Source organism: Heptranchias perlo, chromosome 21, assembly GCF_035084215.1.
Source record: "Heptranchias perlo isolate sHepPer1 chromosome 21, sHepPer1.hap1, whole genome shotgun sequence".
Taxonomy (NCBI): Eukaryota; Metazoa; Chordata; class Chondrichthyes; order Hexanchiformes; family Hexanchidae; genus Heptranchias; species Heptranchias perlo.
The window spans coordinates 17,919,237-17,945,444 of record NC_090345.1 but is presented as its reverse complement, the minus strand read 5'-3'; the positions used below and the strand labels follow the sequence as shown (position 1 = coordinate 17,945,444).

The 26,208-nt window shown below is 39.3% G+C and overlaps 1 protein-coding gene across 2 annotated transcripts in view; it reads left to right on the top strand.

The window, feature by feature from the left end:
- Window positions 1-24,225, top strand: part of trub1 (TruB pseudouridine (psi) synthase family member 1) — a 54,191-nt gene extending 29,966 nt beyond the window's left edge. For both annotated transcript variants that reach the window (XM_068002157.1, XM_068002156.1), the window contains exons 4-9: window positions 6,983-7,064; window positions 8,573-8,645; window positions 12,038-12,177; window positions 16,809-16,865; window positions 17,016-17,264; window positions 20,408-24,225. In XM_068002157.1, the coding sequence (XP_067858258.1) occupies window positions 6,983-7,064; window positions 8,573-8,645; window positions 12,038-12,177; window positions 16,809-16,865; window positions 17,016-17,230 (567 nt within the window). In that variant the 3' untranslated portion in view covers window positions 17,231-17,264; window positions 20,408-24,225. The remainder of the gene's footprint in view (window positions 1-6,982; window positions 7,065-8,572; window positions 8,646-12,037; window positions 12,178-16,808; window positions 16,866-17,015; window positions 17,265-20,407) is intronic.
- The last annotated feature ends 1,983 nt before the right edge of the window (window positions 24,226-26,208 follow it).

The window sequence follows — 26,208 nt, the reverse complement described above, 5'->3', positions numbered from 1 at the left end:
TGACTTTCCATTTATTAACTATTAGAGAATAGCTTTGCTCCCGTTCTCGATCCGCATCCAACATAGTCGATCTGTTTGGGGCAAGAGTGAATATTTACTATATCAATCATGTGTTGCTGTATTAATCCCTTCAGGGAAATTGGACCTTGGTTTCTGACTTGGGTTAGGGAAGAATCAGTGACCTGTGGAAATGAGATATGCTGGTGTGTCTGAGCAGTAAAAGCCACTTACAACCTTGTCATATCAATTGTTATCTTTTTATGTTCAGTAAAAAAATTATACCATAGTACACTCTTGTTCATTAACCTCTTTCTCCAAGTTACCTCTAAGTAATAAAAGTTAATTTCTTGTTCAGGTTTTCTAATGGAAACCTTATAATATACAGGCATGCTGGCTTCAAGGCTCATAGCACCCAATTTCTGCTGAGCAGTGAAGAGGATAGGAGTTCAAACAGTCTCGCTCCGTTACAAGACAAAAAGCTCAATTAGAAAATCTCCTACGAGGCAGACTGGCTGACAGAGCACACTGTCCTTTCATCTGTGGCACCTGGGTTTAAATCCAGCACCGCACTGGTATTGCAGCCCATGCAGTATCAAACCTGAGCAGTCACACTGTTTTTCTCTGGAGTCAGGCCCTGTACATTTTTGTTTTTATTATGTTACAAATCTTATCTCTCATAGTAAATCAGGTTAGTGAATAAATCAAGATAATAACCAAAAGGATAGTCAAAAAATATTTTGGGGGATTTGATTGATTTCTCCTTCCTTTACGGGTAGATTTTACTGCCTGCTCAAGCTTGTTCTCGTCTTTGTTTTTTCATTGGAAGCTTATCTCCCTGTTTTCTTCATGTTCAATTTGCATGCCTACCTCTCCAGTTGTGATTTGTTGCTGTTTTATAATATAAAATTTGAGCCAATCCACCGCAAGTGTGATGCAAAATTTGCAAATAGTGTTTTCTGAGTTGTGGGCAAAATGCATGCTATATGCTAGACTTTAGATGGTATAGAAAATAGATAGAATTATTGGAAAGATTTCAGAACATATTACCTTGTCTTGCTCTAAATTTCATATTCCCTGATGTTGAGTGCAGCTTCTGCCAAGGAATGGGAAAGAAGTATATGCTAATAATTTCACTTTGATGCAAGCTGCTCAAAGCTACAGTTTAAAATGATAGATTAATGTTTTGTGGGATGTGGTTGTAAGAGAACAACCCTTGCTGCTTCTGTTGGCATTAGGATCTGTTGGTGTCTACCTTAGTATTTTTAAGTAATTCATCCTCAATGAAATGACCATTATCTGTTAAACCTTTTCCCCCACTGTCTTGCAAATGGCTGAAAAATGCATTGTCTGTCACTGTTTCTTTTCCTGCACTTCTACTCTCAATTATATTGTAGGCATAGCACCTTTTTTAAAACCCACACATACTCGTGGCATATGGCTGCCTCAATTGTAGTCTTTCATTTTCCCCGTGCTTGTTTCACATATTTTGTTTTCTGTCATTGTTTTTGAATGACAGATGGCCATCTTGTATGTTGTCCTATGTAAATTTGCATCTTATGTTTCTTAATGAAGACAAGTGATGAACAAATGCTGCACACTATCTCGCCTGCAAACGGCTGGAAGCAGATCTATTTGTATTTACCCCCAGGACATGTTAAAACTAAATTGTATGTCGTTTACTCTTTAATTTAAGGTTGCTTAATTATCTGATTAATCACTACATTCCTATTTTCCTATGTTATTTATGGTGCTTAATTCAAATTGGGCAATTTAATTGGAGAAAAACAGTCAACATTTCAGGTCGAAGACCTTTCGTCAGAAAGGTCCTGATGAAAGTTCTTCGACCTGAAATGTTAACTCTGTTTCTTTCTCCACAGATGCTGCCTCACTTGCTGAGCTTTTCCAGCAATTTTTGTTTTTATTTCAGATTTTCAGCATCTGCAGTATTTTGCTTTTGGACAATTCAATTGTTTTAATGCAAAAATGACTTTGAATTGTCAGTAGATTCTACTTTACAAATGATCCTCACTAAAATCGGCAGTGCACATTCAGATAAACTCAACTTGCTTGTCTGCACCAGGACAAGATGGTGACAGATGGCAAGGTTTTTTTTAAGGAGCGAAGAGTTGATGCTCCAGGCAAGTTTAGGAGGACAGAGTATGGCACTCTGTTAATAATTTATATTTTGGAGTTGTAAATACAATACTTTATATTGCTGTTGCGCACCCCTTTGTGGCAGGAAATTTGTAATTGTACATCATCTAGGGAGGCAACATAATTTCCAAACTCGTGAGCTGTGTACAGTTGGGAAATATATCCGTTTCCCAGCTTATAAGTAAATCGATCTATTCCTTCACTTGCCACACTGCTTGCACACTACTCAACGCCACCAATTGAGGAAATTAGGATATCACACTAAATAACTTCCGCGCTGGAAAATATGGTACATGAAGTAAATATTTAAAAGTGGTTGCAGCATCTGTGTGCCTTTTAATTATATTTGTAAATTCTTGCTCTCCCTCTCCTGTCTGCTCTCCTTTCTTCCCCCCCCCCCCCCCCCCCCCCAACTCCCGACCCCGGAATCTAATTTTGCACTCACCCCACTGCCTCGTCTCGGTTTGGATTATGATCCATGACTAGGAGGGCTGAACAGTCTGGTAATTTATTTTATATGATTGTGGCCTACATTCCTTCTGGTGCAGCCACTAGGGATTAGTGCAACAATGCAGGTAAATGTTCTGCTGGTATTTTATCTTTCCTTTCTTCTGCTACGTGGTCGTGCTCCTCGTCATCAGTGCTGGGGTGGAATTTCTGTCTGCCGGTCTGCTGACCAGTCCCAAATCCTGGGGTGGAGTCATTTGCATGGGGGGATGGCTCATTTCCCGTGTTACTGGGGTATCCATCCTGGAAAAGGGGGACAAGGAATCTTTACTGGCACCTTGTCACTACATCTTGGCTCAAGATGTTCTAGCCGAAGGAGTTTGAAAATATTTTTTAAATTGCAAATTTTCTGCAAGTTGGACCCCATTTCTGTCAGGATTTTTCCCGGCATACAAGTCAGACATAGTTACCTTTGGAGGCATAATTGGTGAGATTGCTGATGAATGGTGTCATCTTGCTTCTCCTGATGATCTTCTTACGGAGAGGGATGGCTGCAAGAAGCAGCCACACCCATGCCTGGTGGGGTTTGCCGATTGGGTTTTTTATGAAGGGGGACAAAGATCCAGCAGAACAGGGGCCTGCCCCAAATTATGGCTCACACAGCCTGTTTGAACTGCTGATTCTTGCTCTCTAGTTCCTGCCACCCCCCCCCAACCCAAACAGGCTGAGGAATTTCAGGCCCAAAGTATCCACACACTTCTGATGTACAGTTTATTTTGCTAAGTTGTATATACATTTAATTATAGGACCTATCTGAGGTGCTTACCTACCAGATATCAGTTACTTGTTTTCATAGTTGTCTTTCGCATTAGAATTAAGGCAGAAAACCTTAAACATTTTATATTTATATTTTTTTCCACAAATCTTATAATTTTCCACCCTTGCCTAATAGGTAGCTTTAACTGTTGCAGATATTGCTGTTTTGTCCCAATTTTTCCAGAATAATCCAGATTTGCAAAATAATTTAACTGTTGTTTTGAAAATGGAGCTGCCACAACATTGTCGAAATACTAACTCATAATTTGACCCTTTTTGGAACTCTGACGTGCCAGGCGACACGTGATTTTTCAGTCTTTTCAATGCTTCCAGCAGCTAATGGGGTTATTTTGTGAGATGCCTATTCTCATTATCTTCTTTTCCAGCTACACATTTGTAGTTGTGCACCTAATATTAATGGTAGTTTGATGTTTCCTTTGATGGCCGAGCAACTTGGAATTAATACCAGATTTGTTTTTGCAGTAGTCTAATAATTTATCCAAAATCATCCATGTAAGTGAAATACATTAAAGCTGTTATGCATCTGTTATTTATACATACATGCCTCAGTGAAAGAGCCACCACCTTGTTGATTGTTAAGTAGCTAAATTGAGTAGGAAATGTAAAACTGGATTATTAGCCCTATTTTATATATGGATTCGGATTGATTTGCAGATTGTCTGGGAGAAACTTAAAAGGCCTAAATCCATTATCTTGCATTTAATAATTTGTGTATTTTAGATCCATTAAATGTACAGCAAAAGAATTTCTGAGCTACTCATTAGGTTTTAACTGATTTGATCAATAGGTTTTATCTGACCTTTTTTGTCTCATTGGATGAAAGGCGCTATGCTTGAGCAGCCCCTTGCAGTATGTTACATAGGGGAATGGGAGTTGCTAGATATCTATACTCATTTTTAGCAGACTTGTCCTCCTGTTTATAAAACGTCTTGTTCAGGAAGTACATTAAGGATTATTTGTATTAGTCAACACTCTGGAAGATTCATTCAAGCTGCTTCTTTCTGACCATGGCTTTTAACAGATGTTTTTTGTTTATATTTTATTCACTATTAAGCTTAATAATTAATCAGCATAAATATTCAGTATATATTTTTAGTAATTAGGAGTAATGTAGATGGAAGCAGATTATTTAACTTGGATTGTGATTCAGAACTAGAGAGCAGGAATACAAAATTGACTAGATTCAATTGAATTAGAGATGAGAAGAGGTTTTTCTTTCTCTCTCTCTCTCTCTCTCTCTCTCTCTCTCTCTTCCCTTCCCCCCCCCCCCCCCCCAGTCATCCCCAGTATTTTGGAGTAAATTATCACTTAAAGCAATTGATTCAACGTTGATTTTATCATTCAAAAGCTGGATAAATTAAGAACAAGTTTAAAGACTGTACGAATGAAGATTGATGTAGATGAGCAGATGCTCTACTGAACACAATGGCACAGATTTTCAAATTGCCACCTGGGCATAAAACTGGCATTGCAGATCAGCCATGCATTATAGAAACCGACTGATTTTTCTACCCCAGTGATTCCTATGGTGCTGACAGGATGGATGAATCCTGATTGGGACACAAATGGTCAGAGTTGAATAGTGTGGTTTGTAAAATTAGATTTTACAAAGAAGAGGAAGTTATGAGTAACTAATACTTGGTAATTTTATAATTTATTGATAGTACAATAGCATCCTGCTTTAACTTTCATTAGACCTTCAATATACCAAATACTGCTCATTACCCCTATATTAACAAATAAAGCAACTTAACCCTCTGTGGGCAGTCACAAGTATAGTGTATTAGTATGCTGCATCACCACTGGGGCACCAGTTTGACCCCAGTCTTCACTAACATATGGGCTTGTTGATGGCTAGCTGCCAGTTGCTTGCCTGTCAGACACAGCATCTTTCAAAGTGGCAGGAGCCCAGCTGATAGCAGGGAAAATTTACATGGATTCACCTTGAGTCACATTTTAAGTTGTTTTACAGGCTTCGCTGCAAACTAGAACTTGAACATCCATTTATTCCTCTGTCAAGTCCAGGATGCAGCGTCTAGGAGGCTGAGGAAGAAAATAACAAATAGTGTGTTTTTAAATTTATTTTGTTACCTTAAGTCGCAGCATTTTTAATATGGTTACCATTCACAGCATTATAAAATTCTCATCCTTGTTTTCAAATCGCTCCATGGCCTCGCCCCTCCCTTGCTCTGTAACCTCCTCCAGCCCTTCTGCGCTCCTCCAATTCTTGCCTCTTGGGCATCCCCGATTTTAATTGCTGCACCATTGGTGGCTGTGTCTTCAGCTGCCTAGGCCTTAAGTTCTGGAATCCCCTCGCTAAACCCCTCCACCTCTCTCTCTTCCTTTAAGATATGTCGAAACTTAACACTATACAAATGCATTAACACCCAAACAAAGTAGTACAAAGAGAAACTTTATTGAACCCCAACTTGTATACAAGTGGAAGAGCACCTCAAACAATGGTTGAGGGTAAAACTTCGCCGACTCAATGAAACAGCTCATGTTTATACAATTCAGTAGACAACGCCCACCTGTTAGAGAATATTGGCTCAGGTAGTTGGTCAATCAAGTAGTGAGCCTGCCCCCGAACATCCATAACCATCTTGTTACCTTGCACGTAGGCCTGAGCAGATGCTAGCTATCTCTTTTCTTTCTACATTCCTGTTCCTCGTTATCAGTAAGGCTGGAGCCAGTCTCAAGGCTACATGGCCGTTCACTAACTCTATTCCTTATCTCAAGGGAGGCCAGGCTGTACTAGGCTTAATTATCAACATACCAAGGCTCAAACGTAATTACACAATTGTGCTTCTGTGTGTGCTGTAGCTAAACCTATTATGTGAGTTAAATGAGTTAATAAAGAGTTAATATGGTCACGTATCCCTTCATGCCCTTCCACATTTGCTCCTTAAAACCTACCTCTTTTGACCTGTCCTAATAACTCCTTTATGTGGCTCGGTGTCAAATTTTGTTTGATAACGCTCCTGTGAAGCGCCTTGGGATATTTTACTACGTTAAAGGTGCATAAAGATGCAAGTTGTTGCTATGGAAACTGTCCATTTTTTCATCATACTATAAGCTGGTTAAGACCCACTGATTCGAGTCAACAATTGTATAATTTACAATTTAAAAAGTTAATTTCTGGTTTCATTTTGTCTAATTCTCTATAATCTTGTCTTTTTAACTGTCTTTAAAAAATCAGCTGGTGGTTTAGGCTGGAGGAGGTGATAGATAATCAGTGTCACAATCAAATAAGCCAGATACAGTATCTAATTTTGTTAATGTTCTCACTCAGTATTTCTCAATGTATCTCCCTTCAAGTTGTCATAGACGGTTCATTGCTCACACACAATCATTTTTTTAAAAAAAAACACATAAAGGAAAATAGATGGTGACATTTTTGGGGTTTGGAACAATTTCTGTCTGCATCACTCTTTCATTATAACATCTGCTGTGGAAAGGAGAAAATGGCTTACCTTGAACTTGTGCTGAGAGTTATATCTGGCAGTGCAAGCTCGTAGAATTTAGCTGTCCAATTTATTTTCAGAAATATACAACAGTTGGAGAACTTGGAAAGGCCACAGACACATTTGATGCTGTAGGGCGGGTGACAGAAGAACAATCGTATGGTAAGAAAGCTTCTAATTTATTTTAGTAATTCTCTTATTCCAAATGAATTTTCAACAGAATATGATTACCTGTGTCTTTTTATCTTTTTAATGTGATGGGTTTGGTTAGTAATGTACTTCAGGAGTGCACTGTTTACAGCAATGTTTAAAATATTAAATCATGTAATGTAATTTTACAAGTGTCAGTCTTGGCGCTCAGGGTTAGCACACACACCTCTGAGGCAGAAGGATGTGGGTTTAAGTTCCACTCCAGTTGAGCTGAGCAAATAATCTAGGCTGACATGTCAGTGCAGTACTGAACGAGTGCTGTATTGTCAGAGGTGTTGTCTTGTGGATGAAACAATAAACTGAAGCCCCGTCTGCCTGGAAAAAAAATCTCAAGCCATTTTTTCCAAAGAAGAGCAGGGAATTTTCCTCAACCAACGCTGCCAAAACAGATTTATTGGTTATTCATCTCAATGCTGTTTGTGGGACTTTGCTCAAATTGGCTGCTGCATTTGTCCACACAAAAAGCAGTGTCCGATAAGTGCTTTGGGATGTCCTCTTGTTCTCTCTTTTCAGCCACAGGTTACAAAATACTTGTTGAATCACTAACCTCAAAACTGTTTCATAGGTAATTGTTTCTAATACTCCCTCATATACTGTCAGAGGAGAACATGAGTTGATAACTGCAAATGGAACTGCTAGGCTGAGGCCGATTCTGTTGGAATAGGGCTGTTCACCAATTCCCTTCTATGACTTTGCCCATGGATTAAATGTAACGCACCCAGGAAGTTCTAGTTGTAAAAATTGTTAAATGAATGTGGGAAACATTTAGTTTCAACTGACATTTGGCTTGAGCTTCTGCCGCCCCTCCGCCCCCCCCCCCCCCCCTTCACTGGAGGCAGGTTTCCTTGTGTTGACTCAGTTAAGGGGTAGAATTAACATCACCTGAGGAGATTGCAGCTATCTTTTCCTGAAGAGGATATAGGGGATAGAGAAAATAGTGGAGATTTCCTCCTGAAATCATTCAATCACAAGAATACTAAAAAAAAACTAGTTCGTGAATACCATTTTTTAATTCATCAAGGATTACTTATTTTATTTGATTACTCCTGTACCAGCGTTTATTTTCTTTCCTCCTCCCCTGAAAGTGGTATTACATTTTGCCAACTAGGAACTGAGCTGTATCTACTCAGATTCATTTCACGTGGGACCTTTAACAAATGAAAGATAAAAGGTTGCTAATCACATCAGTCTGGGCTAGGTTCAAACCCAGAGTTGAAAGCAAAGTACCCTAAGCCATTGAACTACCCAGTAAATAATATTGGGGGAGGGGGCGAGAAAGGAAAGTTTTCATATATTTTGGGTTACAAAATCCAAGTATCAATGTATCATCCAAAACATCTAGCAAAAGTGATACTATCTTGACCATTTTGAATGAAATTAGTAATTGAAATAATGTTTTTCTCTCTTTGGCATGAGGGCAAGAGCTTGAATGACTGTTTGTTTATTTTGCCATGAACTAGATCACATAACAAAGGACGACCTGGAGAGTACTCTGAAGAAATTTACAGGAAACATTATGCAGACTCCTCCACTGTAAGTTAATACTTTTGCTTTTTTTGGCAGATTGGGGCTGATAGGGGATAATTCCTGCGGATATTTTACATTCTTCAACCTGCAGATCTGTTCGTCACTTCCATGAATTAAAGAAACATTTAGATGCGGAAAAGTCCATAATTGTTCAGCTTTTTATAAATTGCCACCCCTGCAACCTGAGCCCAGCATGAGTTGGTACAGAGAGGAGAGAAGGAGGAATAATTGTGTTCAGGTCTATTTTTTTCCACAAACAGTGTGCACACTATTCGGATGATTTTGAATGTTAGGATTTTAGATATCACTCCACAAAGTTTAAGTAATTCGATCAAAATTATTGATCTTTCAACGTGAACATGACACATAAACTGCATGGATTATCCTGACTGAGGCCTGATGTGAAATCCATGGCTGGCACAAAAAAGTGGTCAAAACATAATATCACTACCACAAACTCCACAGAAGCTGATACATAAGTCATTACAAGGTAGCTATCTCCTCTTGGGACTATAAGGAGCCGCTTGAACTTCTGTCTTGTGATTTGACATCTTCTGAACTTGATTGTTAAGATTACTGCCTTATAATCACTCCTGGATGACCATTATTCTCCCACATAATTCATGCTAACTACAGAGTTCTGTAAAAGAGCTTTTTTTTCAAAAAAAATGGTCAAGTAACCGTACATCATTGTATCTTCTTTGTATCTGTCTATTAAGTCATAAAGTTAAAAGCTGTAATTTAGTTTCTGGGTTTTGCAGTTGTCATTCAAGTTCTTTAATTAAATTACAGTCTTTGTAACTCCTTCCAGATTATTTGTTGTTCCAAAACCGTCTCTTCCACACATGTCTGAGATTCAACAGCAGCTGCTAGGCAACCGTGGCATAGTCTTGTATTTGTTGTATTTAATTTGACTAAAATAGAGTAATGTGTTGTTTTTAAAAGATCTCTGTACACTTTTTCAATGTAGGATAATTAAATTAAATGTAGAACGGTAAATGTTTAATCACCTTTTAAGGTATAGAACTTCCCAGGTACTTTGGGGAGCTTGCACTTAATGAGCATTATTTAACCAGTGCAAGCCAATGGTTGGTAAAATTGTACCACTGAATGTTCTACAGCAGCATGAAAATTAAATCCAGAAAATTCTTCCATGAGCATTGGGGATCTCCTGATTATATGATGTGCTAAATATCTTGGAGTATAAAAGAAAGGCAGAATTGACATTTATATAGCGCCTTTCATGACCTCAGAATGACCCAAAGCCGGTGCTTCACAGCCAATAAAGTACTTTTGAAGTGTAGTCACTGTTGTAATGTAGGAAACATGGCAGTCAAATTGCACACAGAAAACAACAATGAGACAATGGCCAGGACACTGGGAGAACTCCCCTGCTCTTCTTTGACTAGTGCCTTGAGATATTTTACGTCTACCTCAGAGGATAGACGAGGCTGTGGTTTAACGTTTAATCCGAAAGACGGCAACTCTGACAATGCAGCGCTCCCTCAATACTACACTAAAGTGTCAACCTAGATTCTGGGCTCAATTTTGAAATGGTGGCAGCGGGGGGGGGTGAAGGTGCGCGTGGCAAACCCGAATAAACAAAACTTGCTATTTCCGACGTGATTGCATCGTAATTGGTGGTGATTAACATGCCCTCTGGGTTTCGCACCCGGCAGCCAGCCTGATCAACAGGCTGGCTGCCGTCAGGAGCTGCAGTGCGGGGGGGTGGGGGGAGGAAGAGAAAGAGAGCGAGACGTCATCCGACGCTGGAACTGAAGATCGGGGCGGGGTGAAGAGGGGGAGATCGGAGTAGGGTGGAAAGGTAGGTTGATTTTGTGTTTTAACTTCGTGCAATGGTTTTTTATTTAATTTATTGTGTTTCTTTTTGCCTGATTCGGCCCTTCACGCCTGGTTTCATCAGGCGTGAACCAGAAGCCGTGGGAAAGCTGCCCAGGTAAGTTAAAAAATCGTTCTAACTACCTAATATGTCACAAGTAAAGTGACTTAAGTACCTCAGTGAGGTACATTTGGCTCTTTAACTGTCATCCCGCTGGCTTTAATTGCCGGCAGGACTTCCAGATTCGGGACGCCCACGCGCACTCAGGTGCGTCCGCGGGGAACTCGGAAGTCAGTGGGTTGGAGCCGGCTTCCAAACCCTCGCCGCATTTCTGCAATTTTCGACGACCCCCCCCCCAACGCACCCTCAATTTATGTGTAAAATCAAGCCCCATGTGTTCAAGTCTCTGGAGTGAGGCTTGAACCCACAACCTTCTGACTCAGAATGCTATCACTGAGCCAAAGCTGTCAAGTAAAGTATTGATTCAATCTATTTCTTTCCATTTGTGATTATAAATCGTGATTCTAATAAATCAACACAAAAGTATTTTGAAAACAGTAGCCATATAACTAATAGCTAGAGTTAAGATTACATTTCCCAGGAAATGTGAGGATTAATCTGTGTCCCTGAAAACCGTGAGCCTAAAAGGAAAAAGGAAGCCGCATTTTTCAGTTAATTGTGATCTTTAAACATTCATATCAGAATTCATAGGAACATAGAAATAAGGATAGGCCATTCAGCCCCTTGAGCCTGTTCTGCCATTCAATTAGATCATGGCTGATCTGTATCTTAACTCCATTTACCCATCTTGGTTCCATATTCCTTAATACCCTTGACTAACAAAAATCTATCGACTTCAGTTTTGAAATTTTAAATTGAACCCCCAGCCTCAATAGCTTTTTTTTTGGGGGGGGTGGGGGGGGTGGGGAGAGAGTTCCAGATTTCTGCTACCTTTTTGTTTGAAGAAGTGCTTCCTGACATCAGCCCTGAATGGCCTAGCTCTAATTTTAAGGATATGCCCTCTTGTTCTGGACTCGCCAATAAATATGTTTGTCTTTTATATATTTGTAAAATTGTTTTGGGAGGGCCTTGCAGGCCCCAAGAATTTTACAACTCGAATGTGAAATTTCATTTAAAAAATGTTGGCACGTTGGTACCAAACACACATGCTTCACCATGAAGTGGGACAATTATAGTTTTGATTCTTGCTCTGCACAATTCAAGATCAGAGCCATACTGAGTGGAAGGCACTGATCTGAAGCTGGAAATCAGAAGGAAGAGTTGTGCCTGGATGGTGTCTAGGAAGCCGTGCTACAGAGATATTGGTAGCCTGGGAGCGGGCTGCGTGCCAGTTCTCTGCAATAGAAGCAAGGAAGCTGGGCGAATCTGAAGCTGTGGAAGTAACTTGTAGTGAAAGTTACATTTTTTTTAAAAACGCTTCTTTAGCAGCTGATTGTTAATGAATGTTTTCACAACATATTGGGAATCACATAAATCCCTTTACATTTGGCAAGGTTTTAAAAAAAAGTTTAATTTTTTTTTTAATTCTTACTTTCAGATATTCTGCTTTGAAACAAAATGGGCAACGGCTTTCCTGTTTGGTGAAGAAAGGAGAAGCTGTGGAAGCTAAACCTGCCAGACCTGTAATGGTTTATGATCTTTCTGTACAAGACTACAATCCTCCTCTCTTTACTCTTAGTAAGCAGTCACTTGTCTTAGTACTTTGATGCGATGTAGTGCAAGCTCAGTATATACAGTTTATTATTTAAGAGTTAGTTTCACTTATCAACTTGGGTAGGGAGAAAGAGAAGAGTTTAATTCATTTAACGTGGAAATAGCCACTGCTGGTATAGTCACAGTCAGGAATGGAAGGCATCTGGAGTTAATTTCTTAACAATTTTAGTGCAATTTTTTGTTTTTATCTTTTCAGAAGCATAACCAGTGGAATTGCAGTGAGCCACGAGTTTGTGAGTTATTAATTTGTTAATGCAGTGGCACTAGATAACCAGCTTTTTTTATTTAAAAACATACATCTTTTAGATGGAGAGAAGTATTTCATGGATAATTTTCTCTAAATCACTCAGAAATCTAAGTGCAGTATTGTAATTTAAATCAACAAGCTGTCTAATCCAGTTTTGAACTATCTATTGCAGACTAATTTTTACCATTCATTTGAGATGTACTTCTGAATTCTAATTTCTAACCTATCTTTTCCCCCCCCCCACCCCCCCAACCATGCCCTCTCTGCGCTCATCTTATCCATGAGACCCTGCTCTCTTGACCCTATTCCCACTAAATTGCTGACCACTCAACTTCCCTTCTTGGCCCTCATGCTAGCTGACATTGTAAACGGTACTGTCCCCCTCCCTTTCATATCTGCCATCATCACCCGTCCTCAAAAAAAAAACTCATCCTTGACCCCTCTGTCCTTTCAAACTATCACCCCATATCCATCCCCTTCCTCTCCAAAATCCTTTAACGTGTTGTTGCCTCGCAAACCTGTGCCCGTTTTCCCGCAGTTCCATGTTTGAATCGCTCCAGGTTTTCACCCCTGCCACAGCACTGAAACGGCCCTAATCAAAATGACAAATTACATCCTCTGTGACTGTGACCATGGTAAACTGTCCCCCCTCATCCTTCTCAACCTGTCTGCAACCTTTGACAAGGTCGACCACGCCATCTTCCTCCAAGGCCTCTCCTCCGTTGTCCAGCTGAATGGGACTGTCATCGCCTGGTACCACTCTTGCCTATCTAAATGTAGCCAAGGAATCTCCTGCAGTGACTTCTCTTCCCACCCTGCACGGTTACCTCTGGAGCCTCTCAAGGATCTATCCTCGTCTCCCTCCTATTTCTCATCTACATGCTGCTCCTCGGCAACATCATCCATAGACATGACGTCAGGTTCAACATGTACGCTGATGACACCCAGCTCTACCCACCACTACCTTTCTCAACCTCTCTAGTGCCTCTGTATTGTTAGCCTGCTTGTTGACATCCAATCTTGGATGAGCTGCAATTTCCTCCAACTTGTTTAGTGGCTGGCCTGTATGCAGTACCTGTTCACTTTGCTTTTAATAGCATTTGATTTCTGTTAGCTGAATGTGGCAGCGTACACAGTCCACTTCATAACTGTAAACGTGTATGCGAGGGACTATGTTAATTAGAATCATAGAAAATTTACGGCACAGAAGGAGGCCATTCGGCTCATCGTGTCCACGCCGGCTGAGAAACGAGCCACCCAGCCTAATCCCACTTCCCCGCATTTGGTCCGTAGCCCTGCAGGTGTCATGGCTGTTCATCTTCACATCCAGGTACTTTTTAAATGAGTTGAGGGTTTCTGCCTCTACCACCCTCTCAGGCAGTGAGTTCCAGACCCCCACCACCCTTGGGTGAAAAAATGTTTCCTCATTTCCGCTCTAATCCTTCTACCAATCACTTTAAATCTATGCCCCCTGGTTACCGACCCCTCCGCAAAGAGAAATAGGTCCTTCCTATCCACTCAATCTAGGCCCCTCATAATTTTGTACACCTCAATCAAATCACCCCTCAGCCTCCTCTGTTCCAAGGAAAGCAACCCCAGCCTATCCCATCTGTCATCATAGCTAAAATTCCCCAGTCCTGACAACATCCTCATAAATCTCCTCTACACCCTCTCTAGTGCAATTACATCCTTCCTGTAATGTGGTGACCAGAACTGTGCGCAGTACTCAACCTGTGGCTGAACTAGTGTTTTGTACAGATCCAGCATAACATCCCTGCTTTTATATTCTATGCCTCGGCGAATAAAGGAAAGCATTCCATATGCTTTCTTAACCACCTTATCTACCTGTCCTGCTACCTTCAGGGATTGTGGACATGCAGTCTAAGGTCCCTCACTTCCTCTACACCTCTCAGTATCCTCCCATTTATTGAGTATTCCCTTGCCTTGTTTGCTCTCCCCAAATGCATTTCCTCACACTTCTCACTGTGGTTTGAACTCCATTTGCCACTTTTCTGCCCATCTGACCAGTCCATTGATACCTTCCTGCAGTCTACAGCTTTCCTCCTCACTATCGACCACACGGCCTATCTTTGTGTCATCTACAAATTTCTTAATCATGCCCCCTACGTTTAAGTCCAAATCGTTACTGTATACCACAAAAAGCAAAGGACCTAGTACCGAGCCCTGTGGCACCCAACTGGAAACAGCCTTCCAGTCCCAAAAACACCTGTCGACCATTACCCTTTGTTTCCTGCCACTGAGCAAATTTTGGATCCAATGTGTCATATTCCCTTGGATCCCATGGGCCTTTACTTTTTTGACCAATCTGCCATGTGGGATAAGCAAAACTTGGGGGGTGTGTGTATGCAAATGTAATTGATATCTTCCTGCTAAGTTCATAAATTGGAATAAAAAGGCATATGGATTGCTGGTTTATCAATGTTAAGCTTGGTACAAACCTGGATTTGTTAGAACTGCTCAGTCAAGTTGTATGCAATCATTTTGGCTTTTGAAATGTGTTTGCTTTCTGCGTTCTAAATTCATCAACAAAACAATATTTTGATACAAAGGGAAAGACACCAGCTTTTGCATAAATTTGAAGTTAGCACTTAAAATAAACAGGTTGGTCCACGTTCGGCGGATCATAATTACTTCACTTTGGTGCGGTTGTGAACAAAGCTCAAGTACTAGAACTGTAACCACTAATTGTGCAACCACACAAATTTTTAAAATGTGAGTGCACACAGACCAATTTATAACTTATTTGCAAAGGAGACTCCTCTGTGAAAAATGTATACAGAATAATATTGTCATGAAGTACCTTATTAATTTAACTTAATGATTATGATTGTTGACTGAAGCACTGGTGAATGTGAAAATTCAAAACTAAGGTATCCGGGATAATGTGAAGAAAATATGAAGCCTATCTTTCTGCCAGTCTCTTTTGGAGCTAGATGTTTGTTTTTAATTGATTAAGCAATAGCTGTGAAATCTGCTATGACAAGTTTATTTCTGAGTATGTCAGCACAAGACAAAAGTGTCGTCTAATTTGTCATTTGTTTTTCAGCTTTTTACCCTTTAAGATTATAAAATCATGTGGGGCAACTTGGCAATTACAGACCCATTAGTCTTGCATCAGTACCATGTAAAATAATGGAATCGATTATCAAGAGTAAATTGGAGGATTACTTGAACAATAATAACTTAGTGAACAGCAGTCAAGCTGGGTTAGTGATAGAACCTGTCTGACCAATCTCCTTGATGTTTTTGAGGAAGTGATATCCCTTGTGGATTTTGGACAGTCCGATGATAAGTATCTCGACTTCCAATAACATTTGCTAGTTTTTAATGTGAAAGCCTTCAATTTAAGCTTCAACTGGTGGGGATTCGGGGTAGAACTGGGAATGGATAAGAAATTAGTTGAAAAATGGGAACCAGTGGGTGCTTCTTAGAGGAGCAATATTGGGGTGGGGGCAAGTGCTGAATGGTTTGTCCAAGGCATTGGCAAACTATTCAAATTCACAGACTATACCAAATTAGTTGAATCTGTGAAAGCAGCTAGTGAACCTAGATAAAATGGTACGTGGCCAGATATATGTGCTGCATATGCTCTGCTCAGACTATACCTTCAGTACTGTGTCCAGTTCTGCTTGTTGAGACATAGGGTTCACATTTGAGTGTCTTCCTTGTGATTCAGAGAAGAGTCAGAAGAATGAGTCATGAGGAAAGACTGGGGAAACTTGGACTTTTCAGCCTTGAATGAAGGTGACTGAAAGATCTTTTGAGATCTCTAAGATACCAGGAAATGGTAGAAAAGTAAATCCAGAACACTACTTCTAACTAAACCTTGATGGGACAAGTTCAAAACTACTTAAAGGCAAATTTAGGATTGATGTTAGGAAGCTGTTCTTTGCACATAGAGTAATCAACACGTGGAATACGCTTTCGGATAGAGTAATGGAGGCAAAAACCCTGGAGATGTAAGAAATAGATTCTGTGATGAGGGGACTGTAGCGTCTTCTGCATTCATGAGATGAGGTCAAATGACCTTCCTCATCTGTATCTATTTTGTGATGAATTCCAGGAATGTATTCTACCAAGCTGCTGTAGTAGATCCAGAACAGTTAACTTAGAGTTATAGACATCTTGGCCTTTTATTTCAAATGAATCTCTCCATATGGATGTTATATTGGCCCTTCTGTACTTTTTGCACTGAATAAATAACATTCTGTTTAACCATCCAAAATGCACAGACTGTGGCTTGTAAAGTGTTGCTCAGAGAAGAAAAAAGACTGCTGACGTTTTATGCTCCAAATTAGCTGATTAAAGTGCTGTGTTTTTATTTCAGATGTTGAATGTGGAGGTGGCTTTTACGTCCGAAGTTTGGTTAATGACCTTGGCAACGGTAGGAACAAATAAGCAAACTTATTTGATAGCAAAACAGAAAATGCTGGAAATCTGAAAAGATTAGTACCATTTGCAGTTTTTTTTCTTCAGGAGCCATTTCCATGAAATGCGATGTCATACATTAATGCAAATATTTTATTTTTGTTAGAGCTTTCTTCGTGTGCCCATGTAAAGGAATTGATCAGAACCAAACAAGGTCCTTTCACATTGGATGAACATGCACTTCCAGAGGAGAAATGGACAATAGATGAAATAGTTAAAGCTATAGAGACCTGCACGCAGTTAGTTCCATCTGAAACAATGTGTAAGAAATTGAAGGCAAACTCTCTGGAAAACACTGAACAAGAAAAGGAAGCTGATTGAAGTCAAGATGCACTTCTTATGGATAAAACAGAAAGTAAGCAAAATACAATGTAATCTGAATTATTCTGTTGTACTCTTGTATATTTCAACACATCTTGAGATTTAAACAGCTCAGAATAAGGAGCATGTTAAAGAATATATTCTCTTTGAAAATGCCATAAATGTTGTCCCTTTGTGTTGCCCAATTAAATTGCAACCTGCTTTACACTCTCCAAAAGCTATTGCCCTTCAAATAGACTTTGTCAACAAGGGAAATCCAATCAACATCCCTGAGACTTTGCTGTGTTGAAATGTTCATAATTCACAATTCTCCCTTTTATGCAAGATGTGAATAACGCTTGAATAATTAGGAAGTAATAAATGAATAGGAACTTCAGTGAACATATTGTTATTGAAGCTGTGTGTTTGATTAATAATTGATAAAGTTGTTTCTTTGCTGTGAATTGGACATTTATAACCCTGGAATGTGGATATTTTTGTATCAGAGCATACAGAATCTTTTCCTGCAACTTTGCACCTCAGGTATCTGATGTGTGTTGTAATATCCTCCCACTTCATTTACAATGATGGCCTGCTTCGTTATCAATGACCTCTTTACGCCTTTAGCCAATTCATCCCTACACAATATATATTTTTACGTATAAAATGTCTAATGTGGGTCTGTCACATCCAAACAGTCACATTTTTGTTACAAATACAGAACAACCTTTATGAGAAGAATCTGGTCCCTGACCTTAAGCCTGAAATTTACAAGCCATTACAGCTGTCCTCTTAACAGCAGAGGTTATAAATAACTGCAATTATCTGGATTTGCTTTAAGAGCATCAACCTTAAAAGGACAGGACAGGCCAGGTTGGCAGCTAAGCATCACAACTATGCTCTAGACCCAGACTACCTTTTGAGCAATGCTATGGAAGAGCCTTTAGTTTTCAAAATATTAAATGGTCGTGAGATGAATTTCAGCAGATGTTTTGGAGAAGATCCGCAAAGGTTTTGAGCTATCGCACGTATAGCTTTGCAATTCAGTCTGACCATCCGTATTTTAAATTAATATAAATAAAGCCAGCTCTGATGCAGAACAGCAACCATCAGTTCGGCCAAACTGGATTTCTTGCAAGTTTATAAATATCCACAGTGTAACAGAAGAATTACTATTTTGGAACACTAATTGATATCTCTTGAGCAATCCTAGCAGGATCTCAGCTGCTGATGAGTTATAAATTTATTACATGTGTGGCAGTATGTCTTGTATGGTAACCCAATTTCTGCAGTAAAACAGATATACTTGCCAGTTGTTAAAATACAACGATCTTTATGTTTCTATGGATGTGAGAAAAAACAGTTTAAGAATAGTGTAAATAATAACAAAATTAGCTAGTTGGATTGAAACCTAGTTCAGCTGTGGCATGGGTAGTTTCCAATGGAGTTACATAGAAGTTGATTTTGGATATCCTGTCAATGATAGATGGAGCACTCAAAGGGATCTGGAACAACTAATGGATGGTTTGAAAAATGGGAGTTGGATTTTGTGTAAATAAATGTACGCTAATGTGTTACAATCCCAATCACCACAATGTGACCAGGCTGTTGAAGACCTTTCACTCTGAGAGGTCCTGGCCTTGACGCATCAAAAGCTCTGTGACCATGAGGATGAGTAGGTGGGGGAACAAAGATTGTGAGGCTTTGGGGTATTTGATTTACTGAAGAAAATGTTTTTTTTGCTGCAGCTTGTATATCCTATGCAAACCAGTTACTGCATACGCACTATATGCAGGTGTACTTTCAGCATCTGTTGCCAATGGTTACATAGCAATTGTGAAACAGATGTATGTAAATTGTTTTCTGAGCATTGGTCTTATTTGCTTGAAATTGAAGTCTGTAGCTAAGTGCATGTTTAATGCAATATACTGCATCTAAGAGGTGGAACTTCAGGGACGTCAGGGATCCAAATTACTTTTTTTTAAATTGCTTTAAAGGTTTTAAATTGAAGAACTGTTCTAAAATTTCTGAGAGCTTGGGCTGTTTTGATATTGGAGTCTTTTGCAAATCCTGTATCTTGGGTGTTGAAGTATATGTTAAATCTGGTTTGTCAAAAATAGGAACGCATGTGATAGGAAATTGCCCTCAAATACTGAAGTGTGCCAAGTGGGTAAACAGTTTTTTGTGAGCAGCCTTAATACCCCTTCAATTGGCATTTTAAAGGGACTTTTGGAGAAGCGGTAAGATATGCAGATCAGTTATTTATAGCTGTAGTATATTTCTTGTCTTAGTATTTTTTTAATCGTCTCCTGTTTTCCCAGTAAGACACATGATGTTGCAGCAGCCATGTTTCCATAGTTATTTTTGGGGCATTATGATCCATCTCTTTAATAAAGTGGAATGGGAAAGAGTCCAATATCAGTAATTCTCTTAACTAGAAAGACTGGCACGTTAGATGATGAGACAACAATTGTAAGTTACCTGTCATGCAATGTATCTATGTTTTTAAAATAATTATTTGAATGTTGCTGATGGGTAAAGTATTTGGCGCTGGTTAGGTAATTTTTTTAAAACATTTTTTTTTTCCAATCCTCCTTTCATAAAGGTGTCAACTCTTTGCTGCTGTACACTTCCACTGGCGCCAACTACCCTACAGTGCTTTGTCCAAGTGGCGATTGTTCATGTGTGTTAGGCTATTTATCCATGGGGGCATCATGGATCCTATGGTTAATCCTATTCTCACTTGGTATCCAGACATGCATACTCCAGCTGCTGCATAGCAATCCTAAGAGAGAACCTGGCAGATTTAACCCTCCATAGCCCGCTAGCTTTGGCAGTGAAGTCAGTTGTAGCACCCTCACTGCTGCCGTGGGTGAGATCAACTAACTCGGCACAGATGGGGTTATTGAAGCAAGGAAATTGCTGTTCTATATGTCTTAACTGCCCACTGAGCCACCAGATATCTGTTTTTTGTGGGTTTATTTTACATTTTTACGGACATGGCTCTTTTTTTTTTTCTTTCTAACCACCCACATCATTGAGCATTCTCAAGTGAGATGTAAAGCAAGTGTGTAACACAGAACTCCAGTAATGTGCCGCAATCTCAAAAAAGGACCAATATGACTTTTTGCATTTCTCACGCCATTCATCTTTCTGACCATTTGGTACTAATCAAGACAATTTGATCTTTGAACTCAGTTCTAGACTCGAACTTTGTTCCCTCATCATTACTGATGACCAGAGGCAAGACTGAATGCAACCCAGTTGAGATGATAAACCACTGAAAGGAGAATATGGCAACGTACAATCAGAAAGACGAAGCTGTGAATCTAGTTCCTCGTACTGTTTACCTGCCATACTTTTAATCATGCAAGTATTGAACTGAAAATCATGGAGACTGTTTTAAAGGGGAACAATACAAACAAATAAATGATTCCATTAATTGCATTATTCATTGCTTTTTCCATTTCATACTCTGGATATTTCTACTTCTGATCAGAGCACTGTGTATACAATTGATCATCAGGGTGGCCAAATTACATTACTCATGGCCCCTTCACATTCTAGCACTTCTACTTGAAGCAGTTCTGTCATATCTTTGGTTGCTATTGTTGTGGATTTAACCTATTCATATTGCAGAGTGGATTCTACAGCATTAGTGGTAAAAAGCATAAAACTGCACACTTGCACATGCAGCTATTTGTAAGCTGTGGTTTGTGGCTTGTATTTCTGGCGCCTGGACCCTCACCAATTATTGAGGAAGGTTCATGCAGATTAACAAGAAACCGCATCAGCGACTTCCATGGGTGGGTTGAGTACTCAGTCGCATGAAGCCAGAAAAAATAGTCCCCTGCCCTACCAGTCGCACTGTTTTTGTATTTGGCATTACCACCTCAGATCAGTTTTGGCGCCTTTACCTAATTTATTTCACAGTGTTGCCATTGAAGTTGGAGCTGCTGTCTCTGGCTATACTGTAATGGAAAAGAACCATTAGTAATATAATTAAAAAAATAACCTGACCCCTGCAACTTAACTTTCCATTTAAAATTAAACCAATTTAAGATTTGGTCAGATCAATACCATTAACCTATTTTCATGCAATCTATTAAACTGCGGAAGCTGAGAGATCAGGAGTGTAATCTCAAAGGAACTAGTACAATTTGCAAAGCGTTTAAATAGATCAAGATGATGAAGAAGGTAGGATGCAGTTTTTAATCAAAGTATTCATCACTTATTAGCAGAAAATAATACATAAATTAGCATTGCCGAAGAGGCTGTGGAGATTTAGACTGGAGATGATTTTTTCCGAGTAATAACTCCATTTGAAGTTTGAAGATTTTCAACAGTTCTAAGTATCAGATAAAATATATAATGGGCCAGATGCGATGTGAGAGCTTTCCTTATGCTATGTCACAAAATTGTTAATCTGCAGCCTCAAAACTGCATTGAGAGTTTTGTAAAGAGCATAATAATTTTTAGCAACAGGAAAAAGTAATTTGCCATGAAAGCCCTTCCCATTTGCAGAAAATAACTTCTATTTTCCTGCATTCCCACTGTATCCCTCAATCATTTCTTTCCCCAGAAATATATCCAATTGCCTCTGATTTCTATGTATGCTATGTGCTTCAGTGACCTTATCTGGTGACTTACTCCATATTTGCTGCCCCTTAAATGAAAGAATGCCACCATCTTACTGCTAACTCCCTAATTTTTTACTTGTGCTCCCTGTTTTTAGAACCCTTAGCATACAATGTGCTTGGATCAATTTCCTTCATGCATGTGAAACCAACTAATTGAAGGGGATAATGCTGACAATTTCACTGGGGAGTTCATAACAAATTAACTCATGCGAGCCTGACCATTTGAACAAGTTATTAGTCGTCAGAGAGAGGTGGTTTTTATCCATCTAGTTACTTCATTCAAATCCTGATTGTTGTGGTGAAAGGATATTGTTCAACCCAATTTTTGACCTTTCTCTATTCATGAATTTTGCTTTTTGTTCCCTTTCAGCTAGGAGTATTGTTTTGTATGTTCATTGTGCGTGGGAGAAAAGGTATTCATTGCTTAAGATTTATCAACATGATTCAGAAAATCCAACAGTTCAGATTGAGGATGCACAGACAGGCACATCTATTACTTTTTTAGTAATTCAATTAAATTACAATTGAAGAACATAATTCAGTTGCTTCATTTTGAAATCAAGAGGACATAGACAGGCTGGTGGAATGGGCAGACACATGGCAGATGAAATTTAACACAGAAGTGCGAAGTGATACATTTTGGCAGGAAGAATGAGGAGAGGCAATATAAACTAAACAGTACAATTCTAAAGGTGTGCAGGATCAGAGAGACCTGGGGGTACATGTGCACAAATCTTTGAAAGTGGCAGGACAGGTTGAGAAAGCGGTTAAAAAACCTTCAGGATCCTGGGCTTTATAAATAGAGGCATAGAGTACAAAAGCAAGGAAGTTGTGTTGAACCTTTATAAAACACTGGTTTGGCCACAACCGGAGTATTGTGTCCACTTCTGGGCACCGCACTTTAGGAAGGATGTGAAGGCTTTAGAGAGGGTGCAGAAAAGATTTACTAGAATGGTTCCGGAGATGAAGGACTTCAGTTACGTGGATGGACTGGAGAAGCTGGGGTATTCTTAGTGCAGAGAAGGTTAACAGGAGATTTGATAGAAGTGTTCAAAATCATGAAGGGTTTAGATAAAGTAAATAAAGAGGAACTGTTCCCATTGACAGAAGGGGCGAGAACCAGAAGAGACAGATTTAAGGTGATTGGCAAAAGAACCAAAGGCAACATGAGGAAAAACTTTTTTACGCAGCGAGTGGTTATGATCTGGAATGTGTTGCCTGAAAGGGTGGTTGAAGCAGATTCAATCGTGGCTTTCAAAAAGGAATTGGATAAATACTTCAAGGGAAAAATTTGCAGGGCTACGGGGAAATGGGACTAACTAGATTGCTCTTACAAAGCCGGCATGTGCTCGATGGGCTGAATGGCCACTTCCTGTGCTGTGTAACCATTCTATGATTCTATGAAACACACTATTACCTATTATCCTTTAATCAGTGTTTTGAAAATTACCTGTACAATAACCTGCTTTAAAATGTTAAGGATTCCCACTGTCTCTTCATGTTGAGTGCTTTGTAACCTTCTGTTTGAAACCAAACTGAACAATAAATCCAAGTTTGTAATGCATGATATGGAATGGTTCCCAACAAAACTACACCAAGAATAGAAAAGAGGACTGTAGTGTTACTGTTCTGTGTTAATAAGACATGATGCCAGCTCTTCAATCGATCCATGATTGCTCTCCAGATCAAGCTAGCTCACTGCAGAGGTCCATTTGTGCTCTCCACTTGCCTGCTCACTTCAGCAACAACTGAAATATTTATATTAACTTCAGAGATGGCATTCCCATGAGATATCACCTGGAATGCCAAGTGAAAAACCTAAACTGGAGCATATGTGAGATGGTTGAAGTTTCTATTAAGTAGAATGAGTGTCATGCAGCCCTACTTATCCTGAACAAGATTATTCAAATAATATATTTTGGTAATGTCCTTGACTTCTGCTAATTTGAACTACTTAACAGTTGGTAAAGATAAAAACATTTACTCGAACAATATTTTTTGAATAAGTTTATCTTCCCAATTTAGTACAACATGCCCTCTTTAATGTTTTGTTTATGGCTCCCTCATGATAAGAGTAGCCATATACAAATTTTTTGGATGGCAGTTATAGCTGGGGTATAATACTTTTCAGTGTTGTGGATTCCAACTGGCCTACGACGTGGTAGGTGAAAAGGGCTATGCTGGAAAATAACCTCCCTCTATATGCACTCCTGATTCAAATGTGCTTTTGTATGTACCTGAAAACTCTGAGAGCCTCTATCTTGTATGATGCACAGATCTGAAATACAGCTGTGATGCAACATTTGTCAGACACTCTTATAATATGTAGTGCATTTTATTAGCTCTTATAGTAATAAAGCATCTCTGCACTGAGAATATATGTCTACAAAGGTCTGTTTTGTTAACAAGCTTGATTGCATTTAATTTGTTCATTTTGAGCAAATGAGTTTTGTAAACAGAAAGCAAACTTGTGCATTGTTCCAGTTAAAAGGTTGACATTGAGGCACCCGCAAGTGCACTTTAAAAAGGGAACACAAAATAGAATTAATGCAGACTTTTTTTTCTTTTCCATTTTTGTGATGCTTAAAACATTTTTTAGAAATTGCATTCTTTTACTTTGTTTTTTTTCATGCTTCTATCTATGCCACTTCCTTACCTCCCACCTTTTTAGAATCTCTTTTGAAATCTTAATAGTTCAGGGTGACTTCTCACTTTTTAACCGGCATTTGCTTTCTGAATCTGTCATGTTGAATGACTCCATTTGTTTTGCGATTCTCTGATTTGTACTAACAATCAGAATCTTTTGTTCTAAAACTCATCTGTTTTGCACTATTGGTAAACATCATGCTTGTAGTTCTTACACAATGTTTCTCTTGCCCCATTTAAAAAAACGTTGAGACACCCTAAATGAAAATTTAGGTTCTCTTGCTTTTTTAGGGGGAGGAGAGGGTGAGCAAAAGGAAAAATGTATTTTCTGAAAAAGCAAATTTGAATAATGTACAAATAATCATTTTACAATATATAAAAAATTGACTGCACTAGCAGTTATGCTAATGTTTTAACTATTCTAAATTAATCTCAGCACTTCCCACTGAACATGATAATTAGGTGAATCAGTTATGAGCATTTAATCTCTTCTGTCACTGAAATTTGTACCGATATACTTGAGTTATATTGTAAAATCAAACTTTTAATAACAACTTGTGATTTTATTTCATTTTATATCATTCAGTTACTAAGATAGATTTCCTCCTTTATTGGTGATCACGATATTGTGTTAAAATTTTTGAGTTTCTGCTGTTTGATGAAACCGAATTCTAGAACCATAGAAAATTTATGGCACAGAAGGAGGCCATTTGGCCCATCGTGTCCGCGCCGGCTGAGAAACAAGCCACCCAGCCTAATCCCACTTCCCCGTATTTGGTCCGTAGCCCTGCAGGTCACGGCTCTTCAGGTGCACATCCAGGTATTTTTTAAATGAGTTGAGGGTTTCTGCCTCTACCACCCTCTCAGGCAGTGAGTTCCCTCTGGGTGAAAAAAAATTTCCTCATTTCCGCTCTAATCCTTCCAACAATCACTTTAAATTTATGCTTCCTGGTTATTGACCTCTCCGCTAAAGGAAATAGGTCCTTCCTATCCACTCTATCTAGGCCCCTCCATAATTTTGTACACCTCAATCAAATTACCCCTCAGCCTCCTCTGTTCCCAGGAAAACAACCCCAGCCTATCCAATCTGTCATCATAGCTAAAATTCTCCAGTCCTGGCAATATCCTCATAAATCTACACTGCACCCTCTCTAGTGTAATTACATCCTTCCTGTAATGTGGTGACCAGAACTGTGCGCAGTACTCAACCTGTGGCTGAACTAGTGTTTTGTACAGTTCCAGCATAACGTCCCTGCTTTTATATTCTATGCCTCGGCTAATAAAGGAAAGCATTCCATATGACTTCTTAACCACCTTATCTACCTGTCCTGCTACCTTCAGGGATCTGTGGACATGCACTCTAAGGTCCCTCACTTCCTCTACACTTCTCAGTATCCTCCCATTTATTGTGTACTCCCTTGCCTTGTTTGCTCTCCCCAAATGCATTACCTCACACTTCTACAGATTGAACTCTGCCTGCAAGTATATGGCAGAAGAATCACGAATTGAGGATAATGCCATCCAATGTACTTTCTGTTAACTACTTGATAAAAGGGTGCTATTCTGCCTTTGCTTTGCGCGTGTGTGTGTGTGTGTGTGTGTGTATTGAGCAAATGGACACAATTCTGTCTGGGGTCATTACACTTTAATGGAAGAGAACTTCTCTCCTAATTCTAAAAGCTTTGACCCAATGGGTTTTGAACAACCATATTT